Source organism: Notechis scutatus, chromosome 13 (genome assembly GCF_049901735.1).
Source record: "Notechis scutatus isolate UNSWTSFEM ecotype Mainland chromosome 13, rNotScu1.2, whole genome shotgun sequence".
In the NCBI taxonomy this organism is placed as follows: Eukaryota; Metazoa; Chordata; class Lepidosauria; order Squamata; family Elapidae; genus Notechis; species Notechis scutatus.
Genome location: NC_142021.1, coordinates 12,161,060 through 12,184,325, shown reverse-complemented (window position 1 = coordinate 12,184,325; position 23,266 = coordinate 12,161,060). Strand labels below are relative to the sequence as shown.

Genomic DNA, 23,266 nt, shown 5'->3' with positions numbered 1-23,266 from the left:
ATAAAGCCATACTGATAGGGGAATATCCTTTTTCAAAACATTTCAAGTTAAAGGAAAGGAAAGGTTAAATTATATCAGCTAGGGAATACTAGATTTGCTTGGTGCTCAAAGCTGTGATTTCTATTAAAAGAAGAATTTGAACTATAACAAGGAATTTCCCTCATGAGTTTAAAAGAAATCACAGCATCAAAAGTGCTTCAAGTTTTCCATCTTCCATTTTGCATGGAGGGATTTTCCTGAGTCACGAAGGCCGGGAAGGGAGGCCAGGAGCTCCGTTTCCATCCGGGGCCCAATGACGTCTCTAGCAAGGAAGGCCTGCTCAGGGCAAGGGCGGTGTTCAGCTGAGGGCTTGTGGAAATGACTAGCAGGGATTCTGGTCCTGATGCAATGTTCTGGAGGAACATTTGGTGGGAGGATGAGTGCATCTCACGCCCAGGCATGCTAGAGCAGCGGTCAACAACTGGGCCATGAGAAAATTTTGGTGGGCAGCAGAGAAATCTCACCCACAGAGCACCTCCCCCAAAGCAATTAATCCAGGCTGTGCAGAAACACAAGGCTGCGCTGCCCACACGGCCCACCGGAACCCTCCCTGCCTACTCACTCCTTACCTGGCAAACTTGCCTGCTAAATTGCTATTTTTCCAACCATCAGCTATGAGATTTAGATTAGCTAGGAAGCAGGAAATGGTTGCATTTCTTGCTTTCTAGCTAGTCTTTAGAACTTCAGTTCTGCTTTTAAGCACAGCCGAACCTCCCTTAGGACTGAAGGTTCTATTATTCAGTGCAGTCTCACAGCAAGCAAATTTTATGTGACCGACTCAGTTAGCCGATGGCAGATAGATAGATCACTGAATGATTCTGTGAGCAACTCAATCTGCCTGCCTGCTTTGCCTGATTTTGGGTAAAAATTGCTCTTTTTTATATAAAAAATGCAATATTTACATACATGGTGTGTTGTGAGTTAATTTGGTGAGTTTGCTTGCAAGCAAATTTTATGCGACAGAATAAACTAGCTGATGGCAGATAAATAGATTACTGAATAAATCTGTGATTCTGTGAGCAACTCAATCTGCCTGCCCGCTTTGTCTGATTTTAGGTAAAAGTTGCTCTTTTTTTATAAAAAGATTCCATATATTTATAAATATTTATAATATTTACATACAAGCCATGCCCAACCAGTTACATGACCACCAAGCCACACCCACAAATTAGGCCACACCCACAGAACCGGTTAGTGGTCCCTGGGATTTAAAATTATCCCAGAACACAACTTATACATTCAGTGACTCATTTTATTCCAGAGTTGCCCTGTGAAACTCTGGCAACCTTGCAGTACTGGAAGGGCCGCTACAAGGAAGAGGGTGTGGATTTCTTCCCCACAGCTCTCGAGGGCAGCAGAAGAACCGGGGCAGGGAAGGGAGGGAAGGAGGGAAAACTCACCCGATGACTTCAGCTCAGAGCAGCTGCCTGGCAGGAGAGCCTTGCGGTGGGGGGACAGCTTGGCTGCTGGAGGAGTCGTGGAGGGAAAGCAAAGGCTGGATGGCCATTTGGCGGTGCTGCCTTGGGGACCCCTGCCCTGGGTAGAAGGCTGGATTAGAAGACCTTCAAGGTCCCTTCCATGATTATACAAAATCTCCATTTGAAGAAAGGTTCTTCAAATTAGTGGTTGAAGTAGCTAATATTAAACCAATACTAAGTGACTGAAGTACCAACAAGAAAATTCATAGCGAACACTATCATAGGAAAATATTTTTAGTCTTAGTGCTCCTCAAATTGAGACCAGAGTCAGGCAAGGGGGTTTGGTGGTCTAGAAATTTGATAAATGCATAAGTTTAGCTTTACTTCTCTGTCGCAAGGCAAGACTTTTTAGCTTTTGCTTTAATGTTGAAACTGAATGTTTGCCAAAGTACATTGCGACAAACCAAATGCCTAAAGCTGTTTTGTTCAAAAGCTGATCTCCAGTTTGGGAAAGTGTCCCATCATCCATTTTTCCAAACATGAAATCAATGAAGAGCATAATTTGAGATGTTTTTACTAAGGCCCAGGCACCAGGATCCCAAGAAGGGGATGCCCAGGTCCCAAAGAGAGCATTTGGGAGTGAAATAAAATGGCCCTTTCCACAAAAGAGTGGGCTGGTTGTGCTGCCCTTTTCCCAACTCCATTCAGGTGAGAGATGAGAGGCAGAGGCTGCGCCTGGCCCGGTCACTCGGTCACTTGTCCTCTGCAAGGCCAACCAGGAGCAGCAGGAGCCCAACCTGGCAGGGAGGGAAGGGTTGGGCGAAGGGTTGGCCGATGGGTCAGCAAGTCAATGACCCTCCGGTGCTGACTCACCCTGAGCCTCGGCAAGGGAGAAGCTGCAGGAAGCCAAGGCCTGTCTGAAACAGGCCCGGCTGGGAGAAAGCAGGCCTGCCAAGCCCCATAGGCAGTAGTGGTATTCAGCTGGTTCACACTGGTTCGGGGGAACCGGTAGCAAAGATTTGGTGTGGGTCACTGAACCGGTAGTAACTTCTGGCTGGCCACGCCCCCAACCCGGTCTCCTGATTGCTGACCGTCACTCGCCCCGCCCACCTGACACTAGCCCACCCAGTCACTTCTTAAGGTACTTCTTTTTTTTTTCCCCTCCCGACAATCAGCTGTTCCTACAAATCAGCTGTGCCGGGATGTCTCTCGCTGTGTTACTGCTTCACCCAGGAGGCTTCCCTGGGGCCCAGGAAGGCAAGAGAAACCCCTCCCCCTCTCCATTTTTTGCCTTCCTGAGCCCTAGGGAAACCTTCTGGGAGCAAAAAGCCCCCCCCCCAGGAGGCTTGCCTGTGGCCCAGAAGGCCCAAACAATGGGGGGAGGGGGTGCTGCAAAAAGCAAAAAAGCCACGCCCCTAGCCACGCCTCCTTAGCCACCCCCACAGAGCTGGTAGTAAAAAAAAATGGAATCCCACCACTGCCCATAGGCACCCATGTCAGGGAACCGTGAGCCTGGTGGGGACCTGCTGCTCTCGCCTTGATCAGGAAACCTGGACTTCAGAGCCCTGGTGGTCCAAGATGGACTCTTAGCCACGGCTGCTGGAGACTTCTCCCAGTGACTCCCAAGTTGGCCGGTGAAGGCTATCCAGGGAGAGCTGCACCCAGGGCAGTTGTGCGGTGGGGGAGGAGGCTCGAGGGCTTCAGGAGCCAATGGAAGGGAATCTTTGCCAGGGAGCTTCTCCAGGCCTCGGGCTGCTGCTCCCCCCCTGAGCTTGTCCTATTGCCCTCCCTTCTGCAGAAAGATCATCCAACACCTGAGAGCCTTTGATCTCCCCCCAGCTCTTCTTCTTCCAGCGCTTGTCTTTCCAGAGAGATTCCACGAGGGAGGAAAGGACGGAACCCCCGTAGATCGCTTTGGGATCGCTTGCTTCCCGACATTGCTCCATATAACATCCGGTAAGGGTGACAAGAGCACATCTGCTGTCCCTCATCTCACCCCACCTTCAGCACTCTGGGGGGGAGGGGGGAGCACTGAGGCTCTGGACTTCAGGTTGCAGGTGGGGGTGGGGGGGTCTGTACTGATATCGGGTCATGCTGCTTGCACCTCATTCGGGAGGCATCACACAATGGACGGCACAATCTCTTGTCATGACTTGAGGCTACCCTAGTTCTTTTGGGGGGTCTTCCTTCCTAGTGAGACACAAAAGAGGATGGGCTGTGGGGAGGGCTACAGGAGAGGGATCTGCTGATGATTTGGTCAGGGGGAACATGATTTGAAATGGGGTCAACATTCCTATCTGTTCATAGGGCCCATGTTTGTCACCTTCTAGACAGCCTTCAGCGGGACGGACGCGGTGCCTCAGCGGCTAAGACGCTGAGCTTGTCTATTGGAAAGGCCGGCAGTTTGGCGGTTCGAATCCCTAGCACCGTGTTACAGAGTGAGCTCCCATTCCTTATTCCAGCTCCTGCCAACCTAGCGATTTGAAAGCATGTAAAATTGCAAGTAGAAAAATAGAGACCACTTTGGTGGGGAGGTAACAGCGCTCCGTGCGCCTTTGGCATTTAGCCATGCCAGCCACATGACGACGGAGACGTCTTCGGACAGCGCTGGCTCTTCGGCTTAGAAACGGAGATGAGCAGCGCCCCCTAGAGCTGGAAACAACTAGTACACATGTGCAGGGGAACCTTTACCTTCACCTTAGACAGCCTTCATGACAACCTGAGCTTTGCAGCCATTCTGTGCTTAAGTATTTGAAATAACCAGTTGTATTTCTGTCTTCTGGGGCTCCAGAGCAATGTCACGTTTCTAGAAATGGAATAAAAACATAAGGAAACCTCAAGACATTTGAGGCCAATGCGCCAACTGAAGCCATTGATCCCAAGAAGCTTCACCCATCGCCCATCGCCCTGACCTCTCTGCCAATGCTTGGCCATCCGGGGAGGGTTGCATGTTCCTCTGTGGGCTGAAGTGTCCTCGTTTGTGCCTTGACTGCTCTGGCGCTTCTGCTAATCTGCCTCTCCTTTTATTTCTCAAGAAATATGAACACGAAGCTCTTGAAGATCGGGATCCTGACGGCGCTGCTCTTGGCTGTCGCAATTGGTGTTGGGCTGTTCTTTGGGCTGCGCCCACAGCCACAAAATCACCTCTATGCAAAGGCAGCAGTGGCTACGGATGCAGGCCCCTGTTCGGTCATTGGGAGGTAGGTGGACAACAGCTGCATATTCCCAGAAGCTCCTGATTTGGTCTGGGCAGGAAAAGGGTGCAAGTCTTCATTTTTTTCAAAAGCCACAATCCAGACTGCCTCCAAATGACATCTGAAGCTCCACCACAGGAATTTGCTTTTGCGGCCAAATAAAAGAGCCAGTATGGTGACATGGTTAAGACCACAGGCTAGAAACCACGAAGCTGTGAGCCTGGTCCCACCTTGGGCACATGGCCTGTTGAGACACCTTGGGCTAGTCACTCTCTCTAATTCCTTTTTATATAACCAAGGGATGCATTAGCTTTTTTTTTTTTTTTGCAGCTGCAGAAAACTGCTGGCTCATATTTAAGTGATTGTCCACTATGACTCCAAGCATCTCCAAATTTCTGCGTGGTTGCTGGTCTTGGTTTTCAAGAGACCAAGTGGGAGAATCTTCTAGTTTTGGGGAACCTCTTTGGCCAGCTGTAATCTCCTTCTGTCCCTTTGCAGCTCTGTCCTGGGAAGGTTCACCGATGTTGATCTTTCACCTCATGCAGGGACATCCTTCAGAAAGGGGGATCCGCTGTGGATGCTGCCATTGCCAGTCTCCTGTGTATGGGCCTGATGAACCCCCACAGCATGGGCATTGGAGGAGGCCTTTTCTTCACCATCCTCTCAGCCGAGGGTAAGCAGGGCAGGAGCAATGCTAGCCTTGTGTGGGGATTCCAGGAGACGTACACGGATGGTTGGCTTGTTTGGCATGTTGAAATAGGTTGTGTGCAGCCACCCGAAGGGATTTGTGCACTTATAGTAGTACAGCATGTGAGAAGCAACCTCAGTTGCCTTGATGACTTTTTTTTCATTTGGGTTAATGTTCACCAATATAAGGGAAAGCTGGCATGCTGCCAGCAAAGTGCCAGAGTCTACGTAGGTTTATTTTCAAGGATGCTCCAGGAATACACATTGCTTCCACCAGTCAGGGGAGAAAATCTGGGTGCTTCAACCCCTACTCATCGTAGATGGTTAGACTTTTCGCAGAGAGACGCACACAAAAGGTTATCTGGAACACGACATAGTCTTCTGGGAACAAGGTGGAGGTAGGGGTGGGCCTGGGGTCATGAGGAGTAGAGCAACCTGGCCTTCTTCTGTTCTAGTAAATGAGTTTTTGGTGACAGACGTCCCCTACTCCTGTTTGGTGACATTGTCCATAAGATGCTGTCATATTTCAGACGTGTCTGCTGGGCCAACTGTTGACTACTTAGCTATCGAAAAGTAATGCTTCTGTTTCAAAAAATAGGAGTGAGGTCAATGTCGAACGATGGACAGAGAAATAGGTGATGACTGACTGCTGAACCAGCACAGAGGCTTGGCCTCCACAATGACTTTTGTTCTTGAAGTTAACCTTTCTTGGAATTATTATGCCTTGAAGATGTCACTCAGAAAGGCTGGATAGGTTTATGCATTAACTTGCCAACAGGGAGGCCGCAGAACCTTACCTTGTTGCTTACCTTCCCAAGGGAAAGTGGAAATCATTAACGCCAGGGAGATGGCGCCCAAGAATGCATCCCGAGACATGTTTGGCAACAACACCGCTCTGTCCCAGAAAGGTAAAGCAAGAGGCACCACCGCCAGCGCTGGCTGGCTGCACATATGAGCTACCTCCTCATGAGCTTGGGATCAAGGGTCCATGGACCTCAAGAGAGTCTGAAGGGGATCAGGATCAGGAATGTGTGGGGTGGCTTGGCTGGCAAGAACCACACGCTGTGTGCAAGAAGGTTCACTGAAGGGTCTCCTGTGGTTCTCGGGTCTTCTGTGGTTCTGTGCATCTACTCAGTCACCTTTAGCTTCCTGTCTGTTATCTAAGATGGGTGGTCATCAGAGAGGCTCTAATCCTGCACTAAGCAGGAGAGTTGGGCTTCTTAAGGTCCCTCCTAGTCCTATGATTCTTGGCCTTGAAAATGCATAACAAGAACTAAAACGATAGACTTTGTGGTTGAAACTAAGAGTAATTACTGATTGTACAAGTCGTAAAGATGTCTCCCTGCAAACCACCTATAAACTCTACTCAAAATGAGAGCTTCTTTCTTGGACACTTACAAAACTCAGTGGAGAACAGGGGTTAACAGGAATGAGGCATTGCCTAAGTCAATAACTCTTGCAAATTAGCTCTGGGCTCTCAGTTTGTTTGTTTATTTATTTATTCAGTTGTTTACAAGATAATAGGTATAAGTAAAAACGTAGTTATGAATACATGGATACATATAAGAAAAATAAAAAAAATAAAAGAAACAATAGGACAGGGATGGTAGGCACATTGGTGCGCTTATGCACACCCCCTACAGGCCTCTTAGGAAGGGGGTGAGGTCAATAGTAGACAGTCTAAGGTTAAAGTTTTTGGGGTTTGGGGAAGAAACCACAGAGTCAGGTAGAGTATTCCAGGCATTGACGACTCTGTTGCTGAAGTCGTATTTCCTGCAATCAAGTTTGGTGCGGTTAACCTTGAGTTTGTATCTATTGTGTGCTCTTGTGTTGTTACGGTTGAAGCTGAAGTATTCATTGACAGGTAGGACATTGCAATGTATGATTTTATATACCATACTTAGATCGGACCGAAGGCGGCATAGTTCTAGATTTTCTAGGTCTAGAATTTCGAATCTGGTGTCATAAGGTATTTTGCAACGAGTAGAGAAGTGGAGAACTCTTCTTGTGAAATATTTCTGGACTTTCTCAACTGTGCTAATATCAGATACGTAATGTGGGTTCCAGACTGATGAGCTGTATTCGAGTATTGGTCTAGCAAATGTTTTGTATGCTTTAGTTATTAGTGTAATATTACCAGAGAAAAAGCTATACAAGATTAGGTTAACAACTCTTAACACCTTTTTGTCTATGTAGTTACAGTGGGCTCTAGCCCTTAGATCATTAGAGATGAGTACTCCAAGATCCTTGACAGAGTTTGGATCGTCAACAAGGTCTTGACTATTCAGCCTGTATTTTATTTTCCTTTTTTTTTTGCCAATATATAAGACAGAGCATTTATTTATTGAGATTTGAAGTTGCCATTTGTTTGACCATTCTGATACATAGTCGAGGTCTTTTTGAAGGGTAGCAGTATTTTCTGTGGTGTTGAATAGCTTTACATCATCAGCGAAGAGAACGCAGTTGCTCTTGATATGATCACAGAGGTCATTTATGTAGAGCAGGGGTGTCAAACACAAGGCCCGGGGGCCAAATCCGGCCCGCCAGACCTCGTCTGATGGCCGCAGGTGCCGCCGCCAGCCTTGCAGCCTCCCCTTTTTTTTCAATGAATTTACTCCGTGCCTGCACAGAGTAAATTCATTTTAAAATGGCTCAAGTTAAAAAAAAAAAAAATTACTTACCTTCCGGGACCTGGCCCGACTTCTTCCTGCCCCACACTGCTCCCTGGGTGTCGGACGTGACGTCATCACGTGACGTCCGCCCGACATCTCCAGGGATCAGAGGAGCGCGCGGACGCCGCGGAGAGGAGCAAGAAGAAAGAAGTAAAAGAAAGAAAGAAGTAAAAGGTAAGTAAAGTAAATGGAGGGGCAGATGGCTGGGCACTATAAAAGGGGCAGTCCAACAGCAGCCTGAAAGCGAAGTTCACGCATCACTGATGATAACCTCCATGCTGTTTTGCGGATTGCTACAGCACAAGACCTAACGCCAAACATCGATGGACTGACCTTAGGAAAACGATGTCAGCCATCTAGTCAGTAAAGTTAAAAAAAAAGGTAATGCCTTGTGTTTTCCATATGTTTAATAAACAGTGTTTGGCAATATTTGTATGTTTAAAAAAATTAATGTTTGTTACCAAAAACATTTTTCAATACATTGTACAATAATTGTACATTTGAATATCTACTTGTCATTATTCTGACTATGTTTCTGCTTTCAGAGCTAGTTATTACTTACATTATTACAAAAACAGTAATAATTGAATGCAGTGACATTAATTTATGATAATAAAGAGTGGACACATAGACCTACAGATACAACCGGCCCTTTGATGGGGACCAAACTGCTGATGCGGCCCCGATGAATTTGAGTTTGACACCCCTGATGTAGAGTATGAAAAGATTTGTTTTTCCACCAAAGTGATCTCTTTTTGGATTGAAGCTTCCTTATTGTTATGGGTAATCTGTTATTTCTGGTTTTTAGAGTTGTTATTGGTACATATAGTTTGATGACTCTTTTGATTTCTAGTAAAAATATGTTGTAATGGTCTTCAACAGTATTGCATCCAGTGAATAGAAATTGCCAATCAAGGGATGAGAGATCGTTGTTTATAAGATCATAGTTGCCTTTTTTGAAGTTATAATTGGGGATTCCATTGTTGTGATGATTTTTGTGTGGACATATGTTGAGACAAAAGTAAATCATGTTGTGGTCACTGTTGGAAAAGGGTTCTTTAATATGTATTCCGTAAATTGAATTCAAACTATTGCAGAAGATGAGAACGAGGCAGTTGTTTAGTCTAGTGTTGTTGGTTACTAGTTGTTCCAGTCCCAGATTTGTTACAGCATTGTAGAAGGTTGCGTGTATGGGTTCAGTTGTACATTCGTTTAGGGTCCAGTTAATATGAGGTAGATTGAAGTCACCAAGAAAGCGTGTGGGCAGGATGCTGTCCATGTTAGTAGTGTATTTAGCTTGTTTGCATGTTCGATGTCATAATCAGGGGCTCTGTAACATAGTAAGAACCGAAATGTCATATTTAAGGACAGTTCACAGATGATGGTCTCAGGAATAGCAAGCTCCTGGGTAACTTGGATGTTTTTTAGATGTAGGGACTTTTTAAATAATTATGTTGATGGTCCTGGATGATAGGGGAGTGGACTGGCTGGAATCTTGATCTCTTTGTCCTCTGCCTGCTCCAGGTGGATTGTCCATTGCAGTTCCAGGAGAAATCCGTGGCTATGAAATGGCCCACCGACGGCATGGCAAACTGCCTTGGAAGGAGCTGTTTCAGCCCAGCATCCAGCTGGCCAGAGAAGGATTCTCTGTTGGCAAAGGCCTGGCCAAAGCCCTGGAGTCCAGGAGCAGTGAAATTGAAAGCATCCCATCCTTGTGGTAGGCAGCAGGGGAGCTCCTCAGCCCAAGGCAGCACATGCCCTGCTGGGTGGGTGAGGGGAGACACAACCTCAAGATGGAGGTCCCGAGGGAGGTTGCAGGGGGTGGGGACTGCCTAGGTCATCCCAGGGATCTGCTGGAAAGGGAGGGAGGGAGGGAGGGAGGGAGGGAGGGAGGGAGGAAGGAAGGAAGGAAGGAAGGAAGGAAGGAAGGAAGGAAGGAAGGAAGGAAGGAAGGAAGGAAGGAAGGAAGGAAGGAAGGAAAAAGAGTGGGAGGAGGGAAGGGAGGGAGGGGCGGAGGAAGGAAGGGACAGAAGGAAGGAAGGGAAGGAAGGAAGGGAAAGAGGGCATCTCAACCATGGCCACTGATGGTCAAGATCTTGTTAAAGGAATACCTCTTTTTAGACTGGAGCCCAACATCTGAAGGGAAGGCCCTTTCAAGACCATTGTGCAATTTGGGGAAGATCTCCTGCACAGTGGTGGTATTCTACCAGTTCGGCCATGTTCGGCGAACCGGTAGTAAAAAAAACAGCTACCGGTTTGGCCGAACCGGTATTTCTTTTTTCCCCCTCCCTCCTGACGATCAGCTGTTCCGATGACCAGCTGTGCCAGGATCCCCCTCGCTGTCTTACTGCTTCGCCCAGGAGGCTTCCCTGAGGCCCAAGAGGCAAAAAAACAGAGTGCAGGGTGTGTGTGTGTGTGTGTATGCAAAAAGAGAAGAAGCCATGCCCACCCAGTCACATGGCCACTCCCACCTAGCCACACCCACGGAACCAGTAGTAAAAATATTTGCATCCTACCCTTCCATCCTTCCGAGGTGGGTAAAATGAGGACCCAAATTGTTGGGGACAATATGCTGACTCTGTAAACTGCTTAGAGAGGGCAGAAAAGCAGTATAAAGCGGTATATAAGTCTGAGTGCTATTGTTGTTCCCTGTAGAACCATCCCCAGTGTGGACCCCACAAGCCTTTTATCAGCAGGTCAAACCTTCCTCTTTGTCTAGGCAGGTTAAGGTGACCAGTCCGTTCTGGTACATCTGGTTGTTTCGGCTGCTTCATGAGGGTATCTTAGGATTGGTGTCTAACTACGGAAGCAGCATTAAGAAGTGCCGCAATGCATTGGCCGTTTCCCAGAGGAGGGCCATGTCCGGGCTCTCCTCCACAGCATCCCTTTCGTAAGGCTCCTTGACTGCCGAAGGGTGAGGTGGCCTCCTTATCTCTACTCCAGCCGGGAAGTTTTCCCAGCCAGCAGCTCAGCTCAGCTCATTGGGTTGAAGAGAGGCTATCGAGAGGCCCTGAGAACGTGGGGTGCAGAGAGTAGGATAGGTGGCAGTGAGAGGCAGCCACGGTTCCATGTGTGGCTGGAATTTGAGGCCATGGAGTCACCCATGTTTGCTCACTGATTAATTCTGACTCTTATGGAGCAAGGTAATTGGAAACCAGCAGAGAACAGGTGCAGGAAGGTGAGAGGCTGAGACCAAGCCAATTATGTGTGTTTCGTAAGCAGGCTCCTGCTAACTTTTACGGTGAGAACGAGAGGCTGCGTGACACCTGGCACGACCTAAGTTTATTTTCTTTGAATTTTCCTTCCACACAAAAACCCACCCTAAGGAGGGACAGGCTTTGGGAAAAGTATAACACGAACTCACTTTAAAAGGGGAGGGGGCGGAGGTTGCACTCACTTTGTAGTTTACCCACAAGTGTCTTTTTTTCTGTATAGAAAAAAAGCTTTAAAAGATCTCTCCATCTGGGGCACACCAGGTTGCAAACCCTGAATGCTCTTGGATTGGGACAGGAGAGCCCACGGTGCAATTTATGCAGCCCAGCAGGAACCAACTTTCATGCACCAGGTCAGGGCCCGATATAGTGTATAGTGAATAGAATGAAATGGAACAGAACAGAATTATTTATTGGCCAAATGTGATCGGGCACAAGGAATTTGTCTCCGGTGCATAAGCTCTCAAAATACATACAAACAACAAGTGATAGGTCATAGATCATACAATCATTAATCATAATATACAACAAGAAGTAATAAACCATAGATAGCAACAGGAGAAGGTAATAGGAAAGACGAGAAGATTAATAATAATGGGTAAATATCTTTAGGCCTAAGACAGTGCTGTGGGGATTATGTGGTTAGCAGGGATGACACGGGGGTGAGGGGAAAGGAACTATCTTTGTATCTAATTGTTTTGGCATGCAATGCTCTGGTGCAATGTCCAGAGGGGAGAAATTCAAACAGTTTATGTCCAGGATCTTTCTGCCCCCTGCAGCATACAGGCCCTCAGTGGAAGGCAGGCTGGTTGCCATTGTTTTTTTTCTGCAGTTCTAATTCTCCGTTGAAGTTTGAGACAAACTATCTGAGTTTGTCTGGATTGGTTGCTGTGCCAAACCAGACAGTTACAGAGATTCAAATGACAGGCTCTGTAGAACTGTATCAGCAGCTCCTCGGGCGATCTAAGCTTTCTGAGTTGACGCAGGAAGTTGCTCAACCTTTAAGGAGTGGAGACTTCAGCTTCCACAGTTCTGGCTGGGGAGTCCCGGGAGATGAAGTCGACACCTCTTGAAGTTGCCTGAGGTGGAAGAAACTCTGGCCGGGCTCGTGGCTTCCTCTCCAATAATGCCTTTGTTTTCAGCGAGGTCTTCTGCAAAAGCGGGAAGGTGCTGCAGGAGAAGCAACTCCTCCGCCTGCCCAAACTGGCCAGCACCTACGAGACCATCGCCAACCAAGGTGCAGACGCCTTCTACACTGGCAGCCTGGCCCAGCAGATGGTGGCCGAGGTCCAAAATGCAGGTGAGCAGCCAACTGCCTGCAAAGCAAGGAGTGAGGCGGTTATGGTTTTCTCCTTTGGATCAGTCCAAGCAATCTGGGCAGCCAGTAGAGGCTGGTTTCCTCTTTCACCTTCTGCCTATCTGCTCGAACGAAACCGCTGGTCCTGCCCTGCTGTGCCCCATCCCGGGACTGTTGGTTCTGAGCGGGGATTGCATCCTTGCACTCAGGGTCAGGTCTACCCCGTGGAAAGGTCTGCATACACATAACAAGCTCCCTCCTTCGGGCGGACGGGGGGGGGGCATTTTCTGCTACCCACTTAGCAAAACTTTTTTCCATGGCATATAATCAGTAGGGATATTTGCTTCAAAAGAGCTGGTGGTGTCTCAAAGCCCACCGAAGACCCTATCAAGTAGCCTGTCTGTGTGTGTGTGGGGGGGGAGACTCTGCAAAGATGGCCTTGCCACAGAATTGTAATGGACTGTGTGGGTGACCTTGGGGGACAAGGGGAAGAGAAGCTGCCAAGGAAGCAACCAGACGAGAGAGACGGGAGTCCCCAGGGCCAAACGGACAGAAAAAGAACCTTAGAAATGGATCTGCACCAATGGTGGGATTCAATTCTTTTTTTTACTACTGGTTCTGTGGGTGTGGCTTGGTGGGTGTGCCTTGGTTGGCATGGCAGGGGAAGGAGATTGCAAAATCCCCATTCCCTCCCCACCTCACTGACCTGCTTTCCAGCTCTGTTCTCCTGTGCAGGGAAACCAAAGGAGACCCAGCCGATCAGCCGGGACTCAATGGGAGGCAGAGAAGAGATGGGGTTGGCGGGGCCAGTCAGAGGTGGGATTGGCCGGTTCTCAGAGCTACTCAAAATTTCCGCTAGAGAACCGGTCAGAACCGGCTGAAGACCACCTCTGATCTGCACCAACGGATCAAGTACTTTTGTGGCAGAGGGAAGTTTGCATCTTCAGGCTTGCGAGATTTTGTTCATGCAGCCTTACAGTAAAGGAGCTTTAGCTCACCTGGTTGGGTTTCTTGTCTGGTTTACTGGCTGACAAGAGTCCAGTGTTGTGGGGCCAGAGGATGTTGCTGAGTTGCAGAATTCTTGGGTGAACCAATGGTGGGGAAGATGGCTGGCAGCCACAGAAGAGCCAGGCCTTGTAGGTGAGGGACGTTGTGGCAGACCTAAGAATCCAGGAGTGATCACATTTACACCATTTAAGATTGCAATTCCCTGTGGAAATCATCCTAAACGCCATAGCTGAGAGAGGAAAACGCCTGGTTTTGCAGGGAGGGATGCAGACTGTTAACATCTTTGGTGCCGATTGTTGGTCCTGCCATCGATGCTTCTGGGCAGCCCCTTTGGGGAGGGGGCTCTATGCACTTTAGCTTTTGCTTCCAAGAATTGGAGGTGGAAAGAGGGTCTTGAGATGGCATTCAGAGACCCACTTCAGATACCTATAGATGAACTCAAGAAACATTGTTCAGAAACTGGTTGTGAATTGGAAAGGAAGGCTCCTGGCCTGGAGCATCAAATCACTTTGGAGAGAGCAGGTCAGTTCCTTGAACCTCAAACTATCCACTATTGACCTCACCCCCTTCCTAAGAGGTCTGTAAGGGGCGTGCATAAGCGCACCATCGCACCTACCGTCCCTGTCCCCATTTATTCATACCTATTTCCTGTATTCTTACTCGTGTTTATACTTATACCTATTGTCTTGTAAGCGATTGACAAATCAAATAAATCGAAGCAATAAATAATAAAATAGAAGTCAGGGGCCATGGGGCATCTGAACTGTAGCAGTAGCTTTCTGATACGGGGCAGGGAGGGGGCAGTGCTCGCTGTCCCTCTCGCTCAGATAATCTCAGATAATCCCAGATAATCGATCCTCCTTGGAGAAGCCAGACTGGTGTGTGGAGCCCTCCAAACCTCGAAGCACATCTTAGTAACTTAGAAAGCTGATATTTGGCCTCGGCAGCCTGGAAACGAGAACCTATTGGCTGAGAGTCAGAAGCATTCAAGAGAGTTTTAGAAAGTATGTGTCTCCCAGAGCGGGTGCCAACTTGGCCAAAGTCTTTCCCTCTCTGGGGGAGGTGAGGGCTGGCATGAGCCCCTCTGCAGCCCCCAGAAAGGGCTCCACCCACTTTCTGACTCATCCGCCAAATAGAGCATTCAAAATACACACAATATAAGTTCAGCAATACAAATCAAGCCAGAATTAAAACTAACCAAAGTTAAGAGCGGGGTAAAGCTTAGAAGATGTGCTTTTATGGTTAAATATTGGCAGATGCCGCCCAGCCCTTCTCCCTTTATCTGGGTGCCATGTGGGTGACTCCCCCGTGAGCAAGACGGGGCTCCTGGCAGTGGGTGAAGCAGAGCCGGGGATTTGTCCATCGTCTCTAAATGGCCCAGTTGCCAGGGTTACCTTCCTTTCTGTTCCAGGAGGGATCCTTACCCTGGAGGACCTGAGGGATTACCGACCAACCCTGGAAGAAAATCCTTTAAAAGTGCAACTTGGCCAGTTCAGCATGTATGTGCCCAATGCACCTTTAAGCGGTCCTGTGCTGGCCCTGATCCTCAACATCCTGAAAGGTCAGGATTCTTCCGTCTCTTTACCACTTACAAGGTTTCATTGGGACATTCGCTTTTCAGGAAGGTTGCAAAATCGTCTCCCAGGACCGGAATGTCAACTCTGCTTCAGCAGCTTAATTGGGGGGAGGTGGGCGGGCAGAGAGATGGGACTATGAGCTATGAAAAATGCTGCCACAGGATCTCTCCAAACAGGGGCACCCCGATGGTTTCAGCCCAGGGGTCCCTCCATTCCACTCCTCTGATCCGGGGGGCCGGCAGTTCTCTTTGGCTGAACTGCTTTGGACAGTTTTGAGGGTGTCCCTCAACTGGATGGGCTTCCAGGTATTTTAAAATGGCCTCCCTGTCCACCTTCTCTCCCCGGCAGGTGCTCTTTCCTCTTCCACCTGGGCCGCTCAAGGGCATCACCCACGGGGAGCCAAGCAGGCCTTTGGTCTCTGCTAAGGGGCTTGGCTCTCCCAGCCCCTCCTGGGGCAGTGGGTGGGTGGGGGGCTGAGGACAAGGACCTCAAGATTTGAAATGCAGGACAGTTGGGGGGACGGTTAGGGGGGACTGAGCCTAACAGGTTTTTTTGGGGGGGCTGCCACCAGAAATCTCCCCCTCCCCAAAAGAGCTCATGGTGGAAACTGTGTGTGCCAGTGAAAGATTGCGGGGGGCAGTTGATGCATTTGGCAGCTGCCAGGCAAGGGTGTCCTTCCTCACCTGCCTTGAGGGCATTTTCACTGCCAGCCTCGTCCCTTTTCCTTGTTCCCTTTATGGGTTTTACCTTGATCTTTCAGTTGTGTGGAACGTTGGTTTGTGTTAGTTTTAATTGCATTTTTATTATAACTTTAGATGGCCTTGATGGTTTTTCAAAGCTACTCCCCCCCGCCCGCCCCTCAAGGCAGAAACAGAGAAAAGAAGCGAATCACACGAACCAAATTATTTGGCTTTTTTTTTTTGCACTTCTGTTTGGGAGCTTTACCTAAAGGCATTGCAACATTTGGGCTGCTTAAATCATGCCAATCAGGGAGAAATGGTACAAATGAAAGTGGTGCTTCAAGAGGTTTCTACCCCTCGACCTCTTGAAACCTCCCAGACCCCCATTTGAGAAATGTTCCAATTCCAGGGGGAGATATTGCTCGATTCCGTCTATCTTGCCCCCCCAGGCTCTTCCCATGGATTTCTTCAGAAATCTTTTGCAAGGTGTGGTGCATCTACAGCAGAGCCTGGCATTCCTCAGTGGGCTCCCCTGCTGGTCTTGGAGATTCAAGCCCCCACATCCATCTGTCTTCACCTCCTTCCCACGTCTTGCCCCATCCTCAAAGCTCTTTTACCCCCTTACCGTTCCTTGTGCTTTTATCCCCACCTCAAGATGGGCTGTGCGCCACTCGGTTTCTGTTCTGCGCTGAGCCTCTGGCATTTCCTTCCGTGTCACAGGCTTCCTTCCCCCTTGCCACGTTCCACTTACCCCCACAGCAACCAACCTCCACATTCACCCAAAACATTCCATAATTCACCTGTGTTGTGTATGTTTTCTAAATCAAAGAAGGTGTAACAAACACTCGTGTCTTCTTTAGTGAATGTAAGGCAGCAACCACACTGCACTTCCCAAATGTTGTTCCTTTCTACCTGTGCTTTTTCAGGCCAGAGGCCTCACAAATCCACCTTTGTACTTTTCACTTCCTGTCAGGGATGAATGAAAACAACTCCCAGCTACGGCTCCAATCTGGTGTTGCCGCAGGAATTGTGAGTCCAGGAAAACCCCAAGTCACTAATACACGGCTTCCAGCATTTCCCCAGGTTTCCCCAATGACTACTGGGACACTCCTCTTCAACCTTTCCCTCCCCACCCCTCTTTCTCATCCGGGTTTGTTTCAGACCATCCTTGCCACAACCATCATTTCCTACCATCTCATGGAAAACTTGCATTAACTTACTGTCTTCATCCAAGTTTGAGCTACCAATGGCAGCCCTTGGTTGCTCTGACCTCTGGCTTTGGTGGCCAATGGACCCTGACATGCCTGATGTTTGTGCTTGATCTCCCGGCAGGCTTCCGGTTCTCTAAGAGCAGCACCCGGACTCCGGAAGAGAAGGGCTGGATGTACCACTGCATCTTGGAGGCTTTCCGTTTTGCCTATGCCAAGAGGAGCTTGCTTGGGGACCCTGCGTTTGTCAACCTGACAGAGGTAGCTCCATGCCTTGCTCTGCTCCTTTGCCTCCTTCCTACCCTCCTCCCGGCCAAACAGAGCCAAGTGGGGCTCCTGAGCTGAGAGACAAGCTGGCCATCAGATTAGTTGCTTGGGGAAGACCCAAGGAAGGCCATCAGCCTCTTGAATGATCGCTTGCCTTTTCCTGTAGGATTTCTCTTCCGTTCTTCCATCTAGGTGATCAGAAACATGACCTCAGAATCCTTGGCCGACAGCTTGCGGGGCAAAATCACCAACACGACCCATAACATCAGCTATTATGAACCAGATTACTACACTCCGGAACATGCTGGCACATCCCACGTCTCTGTCGTGGCTGAGGATGGCAGTGCGGTGTCGGCCACCAGCACCATCAACCACTAGTGAGGCTCTAGGACGGAGTCAGGCTGCCCTACCCAGCAGGGTCAGGGCTGAGGGGCTCTGGGACGACCCTCCTCCAAATCGTGGCTTTTCCTCCACAAGCTCCAGGCTCCCGAAGCCAAGAAAGGGGAGCGGCCCCTGGAGGCTGGAGAGAAGCCAAGGGAACGGGCCCCATAGCCCCTGGATGATTGCCCACCCAAATCATTGATCCCAGCATTGATCTTTCTGGATGGCATTCGAGTCTCTCTGTGTGTGCGTGTGCACAAGCAGGAGTGTTGTTCTGTTGTGTTGCTTTGTTGGCAGAGCTAGTGGTCTTTGTTGTTTTCCAAAGAGTCCCCAACCAGAGCTGGAGGGCGTCCATCTTTGCTTGCCACCCGCCTGACTGGCTAAGCAGCTAACACTGCCCACCTCCTCACAGTCCCACTTTATGGTGCCAGCCACCTGCCATTGCTCCCCACTGTCTTTCCCCTGCCCCCCTCCTTTTGCATTGGCTGGGGCTGCATGACGGGCTCCTTCCCCAGTTATGTTCTGGCACCGCCCCACCCCTCTGCTGCCTCCCTTCCCCTTCTGGACAAACCCTGAAGTAGGGGAGCACCTGCACCCCCCAGCCAGCCTGGCTTTTGCACCAGCCTCACTTGGGTGGGGGAGAAGCTCTCCTCCAAACTGCTTCTGGGAGGAGGGCTGGCGATGCCCGAGGTCTGGGACGGGTGGCAGGAAAGCTGGGTGCAAAGAGGAACCCCTGGGTTGACGAACGGACCCCCTTTCTCTCGCCTGCCTCTGCAGCTTCGGCTCCGACCTCCGCTCCCCTGTGACTGGCATCATCTTCAACGACGAGATGGACGACTTCAGCTCCCCCCACATATTGAACGGGTTCGGGGTGCCCCCCTCGGTGGCCAACTTCATTGCCCCAGGTAAGGCTTTGCTCTTCCTCCAAACCCTCCGGCCCCCGTCCGGGCCCCTCTCTGGGGAGGGTCTCCTCCAGGCAGCCCCTGCCTTCCCCCTCCCTGTTCGGCTCTTGTGTCTCTGCAGCCGTGGAAGGAGCATGGAAAGGCCTCTGCTGCCTCCAGGGGGTGGGCCAGGCCGAGCGGGCCGCCATTTCCCTTCTCCCAAGGGGGTCGTGGGTGGTCAAAGAAATCAAGATGGCAGCCACATCCTTTTGTGTGAAGCTTGGCTTAGGTTGCCTTTTTCGTCCGTCCCCTGCAGAGACCCTTCTCTGGGGTCTTAGCCCTAGCTCATTTTCTAAATAAATTTTTTTATTAAAGTTTTACAAAACACATTAAAAACTAGCACAAACTAATAAAGGGCAGTGGATGGAAAAAGGAAGGAAAATTTCCAATTTCTTTTGCAGCAATTATACATACAATGAAAACAAATCTCTCTTACCCTACGATTACAAAAAAAAAACCAATAATTCTAATTCTTATAACCACAAATCATAAGTGTCTTTTTTCTGTTTCATGCAAAATTCTATGGGGGGTTTCCAGTCAACCATAAGTGTCGATGTTGCCTTTTCTATGCAACTTCTAATTTTCATCTCCCTCCATCAACCTTCCTCTACTGTGGATAAAATTGAGCCTTCCCTCTTTGGACCATATAATAATCTCACCGCAGTTGCATATAAAACATAAATTCCATGACTTTCTAGTTGCTTGCCCGTTAGTCTCAAAAGAAAAGTATCTGGCTTCAATTGTACTTATTCTAGTACATCTTGGTAGGTGATCCATTTATGTTTACTTATAATATCAGGTCTATTAAATGCTTCATGTGCTGAAAGCCACAAAGGCATTTTGGAAGAAAACCTAAATTGATATTTATTCCATACAAATAGGTCATCTATCATAGTCTTGTAACTATCTATTTTTATTAATATATTTGTGTGGTTTTTTTTTATTAATCATCCAAATTCTTTTCATTTCCTCATTCAAAGTTCAGGTCCCCGTGAAGAATCTGTCCAAATCAAAACCAAGCCATCTCTGCAACAGCTCTTAACTTTTTGACTCTTTCTTCATCTTCAAACCCATGACCCTCTCATCTTGTCTTATGTCTATTTTGTATTTCAAGGCCAAAAAAACTCATATGGTTTAGCTAAATCTTCATTAGTGATAATTTGGTCTGTCTGTGAAATATAAATTCTTTCCAAAATTCATTATCTTCCAAAACCTTCAATAAAAATAATTTAGTTCAAGTGTCCAAAAGTCTTCTCTGCATCAAAAAAAGACCAAGGCGTGTTGCCCAATAGTCTCAAAAGAAAAGTATCTGGCTTTTATTAGGTTGTTCATATATTCCAAAATATCCAACCCAGTTCTAACGTTATCTTTCAATCATCTTTTAGTAGAAACCCACATTTAGCCCCGTGAATGAATTCTTGCAAAATTATTTTCAGTCTTTCCGCTAAAATAATGGTGAACAGTTTATAATCTATTTGTTTGCTTGTTTGTTTGTTTATGCATTTATTTGTTTATTTATTTATTTAATAAATCAATTGTTCAGCCATCTTGCTTTGAGATAACGCAAGGTAATTCATTAATGATTTTGGTCTGTAATTTCTTATCGAAGTCCATTTTTGTCCTTATTGAGCCGTTAATGTTATCCCGGCCCCTTTCCAAGTTCCTGGAATCCTTCTTCCCCCCTGCAGAGCAGAGTTCCTTGGGCTCTGTAAAGGTTATCAAAGTTCCTCCTCGAACCACCCACATCCTTGGGGTGAAATGCAGCCTGGTTTCCCAGCTGGGTGGGGCCACATTCCAGGCAGAGCAGAGGGAGGTTGAGGAGGAAGAAGAGAGACTGAAGGGAGCAGCTCCTCCCTGGAAGTTCCCGGAAGGTCTCTTGAATGGTGCAATGGCTGCCGGCAAGATTTATTTATTGAGTCATTGAATTTATAGGCTGCCCATCTTACCTGTCTAGAGTTGAGGAACAATAAAGGGAGCTGCTTAGAAGAGCCTCAGTGGCTCTTCCTTGGTTTCTGGAGCCTGACAGTGATAATAGCCTGGGTTTGCTCTTTGAGATTGATAATAGCTTGGGTTTGCTCTTTGAGATTGATTTTTCCCTGGTTTGCTCTTTGAGATTGATAATCTTGAGACTGCTCATTGATATTATTATTCATGGTTTCTCTTATATATTGATTCTGAGACTTCATTATAGCCCTTGGACTTATATATGCTTCCCAGTGCTTTCCAGCCCTCTCTAAGCAGTTCCCAGAGTCAGCCTATTTGCCCCCAACGATCTGGGTCCTCATTTGACCCACCTCGGAAGGAGGGAAGGCCGAGTCAACCTTGAGTCAGGATCGAACTGCCAAACTGCAGCCAGCAGTCGGCAGAAGTAGCCTGCAGTACTGCATTCTAACCACTGTGCCACCACGGCTCATACATAAATTTCCTTTGTTCACCTTTGGCTTCCTGAGACATTCATCTATTTTCTCTAACCTTTTATACTGATTAGAGTAATACTGGTAGAAAAAAAACATATGGATGTTCTCAGCCCAGACGTTTTCTTTCAGGCATTCGCTGCCGAACTGAGCCACGTTCCAAGCTTTATTTTTTTTTTTCCTTATCTCCCTCCCCTCCCAATTAATTCCTTTCCAGATATTTTTTCTCTTCCCAGTATTCTGGCAATGGTTGCTTTTCACAGGCCATACAAACGCCTTTGCTTTGGTCTTTGCTTGGCATTTCAGAAGGCCTGAACCCCACTTACAGCACAGACTCCCAACTGAGCCCTCCAAGCGCTGCATCAGGACCCCTGGACACACAGACCGACCCCCTTTCCATGCCCCCTTTCTCCCTCTAGCAGGGGAGCCTTGTCTTCTTCCTTTACGGCAGGGGAGAGCAACTGCTTCCTTGTGTTGTGATGCCCTAAGTTGTGTGGCTTACAAAACAAAAGGGATCCCAACTTGTATCTGAGGCTCACCGTGAAATTGCCTAGGAAGCAGTTTGCCAAGGGGAAGATTGTGGGAAGGGCTCCTCCCTGTTTCTCCCAGGATTCAGTGCTCAGAATATTTCCCCCTTGAGCCTGTGAGATCAGCTCTTGCCCAATCCCCCAACCATTGCATCAGAATCTGGGGGGGGGGGCAGTAGGCAGAGGAGGTTGAGCCCCGTCCGCTTAATTCAGCCATGGTCCCTGCCATCCAAGAAGCCTTCTTTGGGGGCTAGCCCAAGGGAATCTCAGTTGCAGGTCTGAGAGAAAAGTCTGTAAAAACACCGCAAGGACTCGGTCAAGGATGATGAAATGTGGCCGTTCCTGCAAGGAGAAGTTAACTTGTAAGATGCTGGTTGGCCAACCCCTCCCATGTACTCTCACCTGTACAGGAGCAAAGGAAGGGCTAATGGGAACCAGCCCATAGTTCACAGGATATTTACTACTGCAACTATACTGGCTAGTGGTTTAAGTGGCATGTTCGAGGATCGTGTCCAGCAATGCATCTCACCTGGCTCCATCCCCAACAGGTAAACAACCTTTCTCATCCATGTGTCCGACTATCCTGGTGGATGAGAAGAACAAAGTCAGGATGGTGGTCGGTGCTTCTGGAGGGACAAAAATCACAACCGCAACAGCCTTGGTGGGTCATGCTGGGTAGGCCGAGGGATGCTTCTGGAGACCATCTCGTCTTGCTCTTTCAAGAAACCCCCAAACCCCGTAGATTCTCTCTTGAGTGGGGACAAGCAGGGCCCCAGGGCAATTTGTGGGCATCTCCCTCTATGACTCCATTTCTGCTCTGGGGCTAGCAGCGTGCCCACCAGGACAAGGTTTTCATAGGTCAACTATGGAGGACTCCTAAGGTGGGCCTGGCAATAGGAGAGAAGGTTAGCTGAGGTCTCCAAGGGGGTCGAATAGATCCAGTGAAGGGGATCCACGCGATGCTTGAGAGAAAGAGAGAGAAGCGGCTTCCAAAGGAAATCTCACCAGGTTTTCTATTCAGGTTCCTGAATGGACTATCTTCGAAGCCCTCCTAGATTTTGCCTTTCTGGGGGAAAAAAAAAAGACATTTAACCCCCATAGTGACATCAATTTTGTACTCTTTGCCATAGAATGAATATCTGTGTTTGGGTTTAGCTGCAGCTGCAGTGGATTGGGGTAGTTGAAAGGAAGGTGGAGAGAAAAGATTGATAGGTGTTTATCATCTAAAGTTACATTTGGATTTGAAAGCCCCCCCAAAATTTACAATTTGAATTGTAGACCTTGAAAAAAAAACTTTCAATTCACCCAAAGTTGAAACTCCTAGGGGGCATTGAGCTTTCCATTCTTATCTACCTCGCACTCGACCTCTTAGGGGAAACAGTTGTTGGTTAAAGCAACGATCAAGTACATCTTAAAGCTCCTTGCCAAGGCAGACATTTTACTGAGCAGCTAAAGCCTCTCTGTCTCTTCCAACTCATCCTGGATTCATGGAGCTCTGGAAAGAACATCAGCTTCAATCCTGCCAAGAGATGCTTGGAGACCTAATCCTACACCTCTTCTTTTGTGCAGACCATCATCAATGCCTTGTGGCTTGGCTATGATGTGAAGGCTGCTGTGGAAGAGCCACGAGTTCATAACCAGTTGCTCCCCCCGGTTACACTTCTGGAGAAGGATATAAAAAAGGTCTGTTTTAATAACCGAAGGAGCCGGGTTGGGGCCCAAAGGGGGTCAACAGTGGAAGGTT

At 48.3% G+C, this 23,266-nt stretch overlaps 1 protein-coding gene across 10 annotated transcripts in view; it reads left to right on the top strand.

The window, feature by feature from the left end:
* GGT1 (gamma-glutamyltransferase 1) overlaps nt 1-23,266 on the top strand; it is a 31,156-nt gene that overhangs the window by 5,352 nt on the left and 2,538 nt on the right. Inside the window, exons 2-14 of one of the 10 annotated variants that reach the window (XR_015745284.1) lie at nt 3,256-3,413; nt 3,788-3,895; nt 4,493-4,657; nt 5,197-5,324; nt 6,157-6,246; nt 9,535-9,727; nt 12,365-12,522; nt 14,939-15,088; nt 17,117-17,253; nt 17,452-17,636; nt 18,418-18,545; nt 21,933-22,070; nt 23,092-23,205. Coding sequence is in view for 8 of the 10 variants with exons in the window: in XM_087943012.1 (XP_087799138.1) it covers nt 4,497-4,657; nt 5,197-5,324; nt 6,157-6,246; nt 9,535-9,727; nt 12,365-12,522; nt 14,939-15,088; nt 17,117-17,253; nt 17,452-17,636; nt 18,418-18,545; nt 22,071-22,183; nt 23,092-23,205 (1,557 nt within the window). In the remaining 2 variants the exon portion in view is untranslated. Of the gene's footprint in view, nt 1-3,255; nt 3,414-3,787; nt 3,896-4,492; nt 4,658-5,196; nt 5,325-6,156; nt 6,247-9,534; nt 9,728-12,364; nt 12,523-14,938; nt 15,089-17,116; nt 17,254-17,451; nt 17,637-18,417; nt 18,546-19,561; nt 20,261-21,932; nt 22,184-23,091; nt 23,206-23,266 lie in introns of those variants that run through there. The other 9 variants (XM_087943012.1, XM_087943011.1, XM_087943013.1 and 6 more) reach the window with 9 other exon arrangements.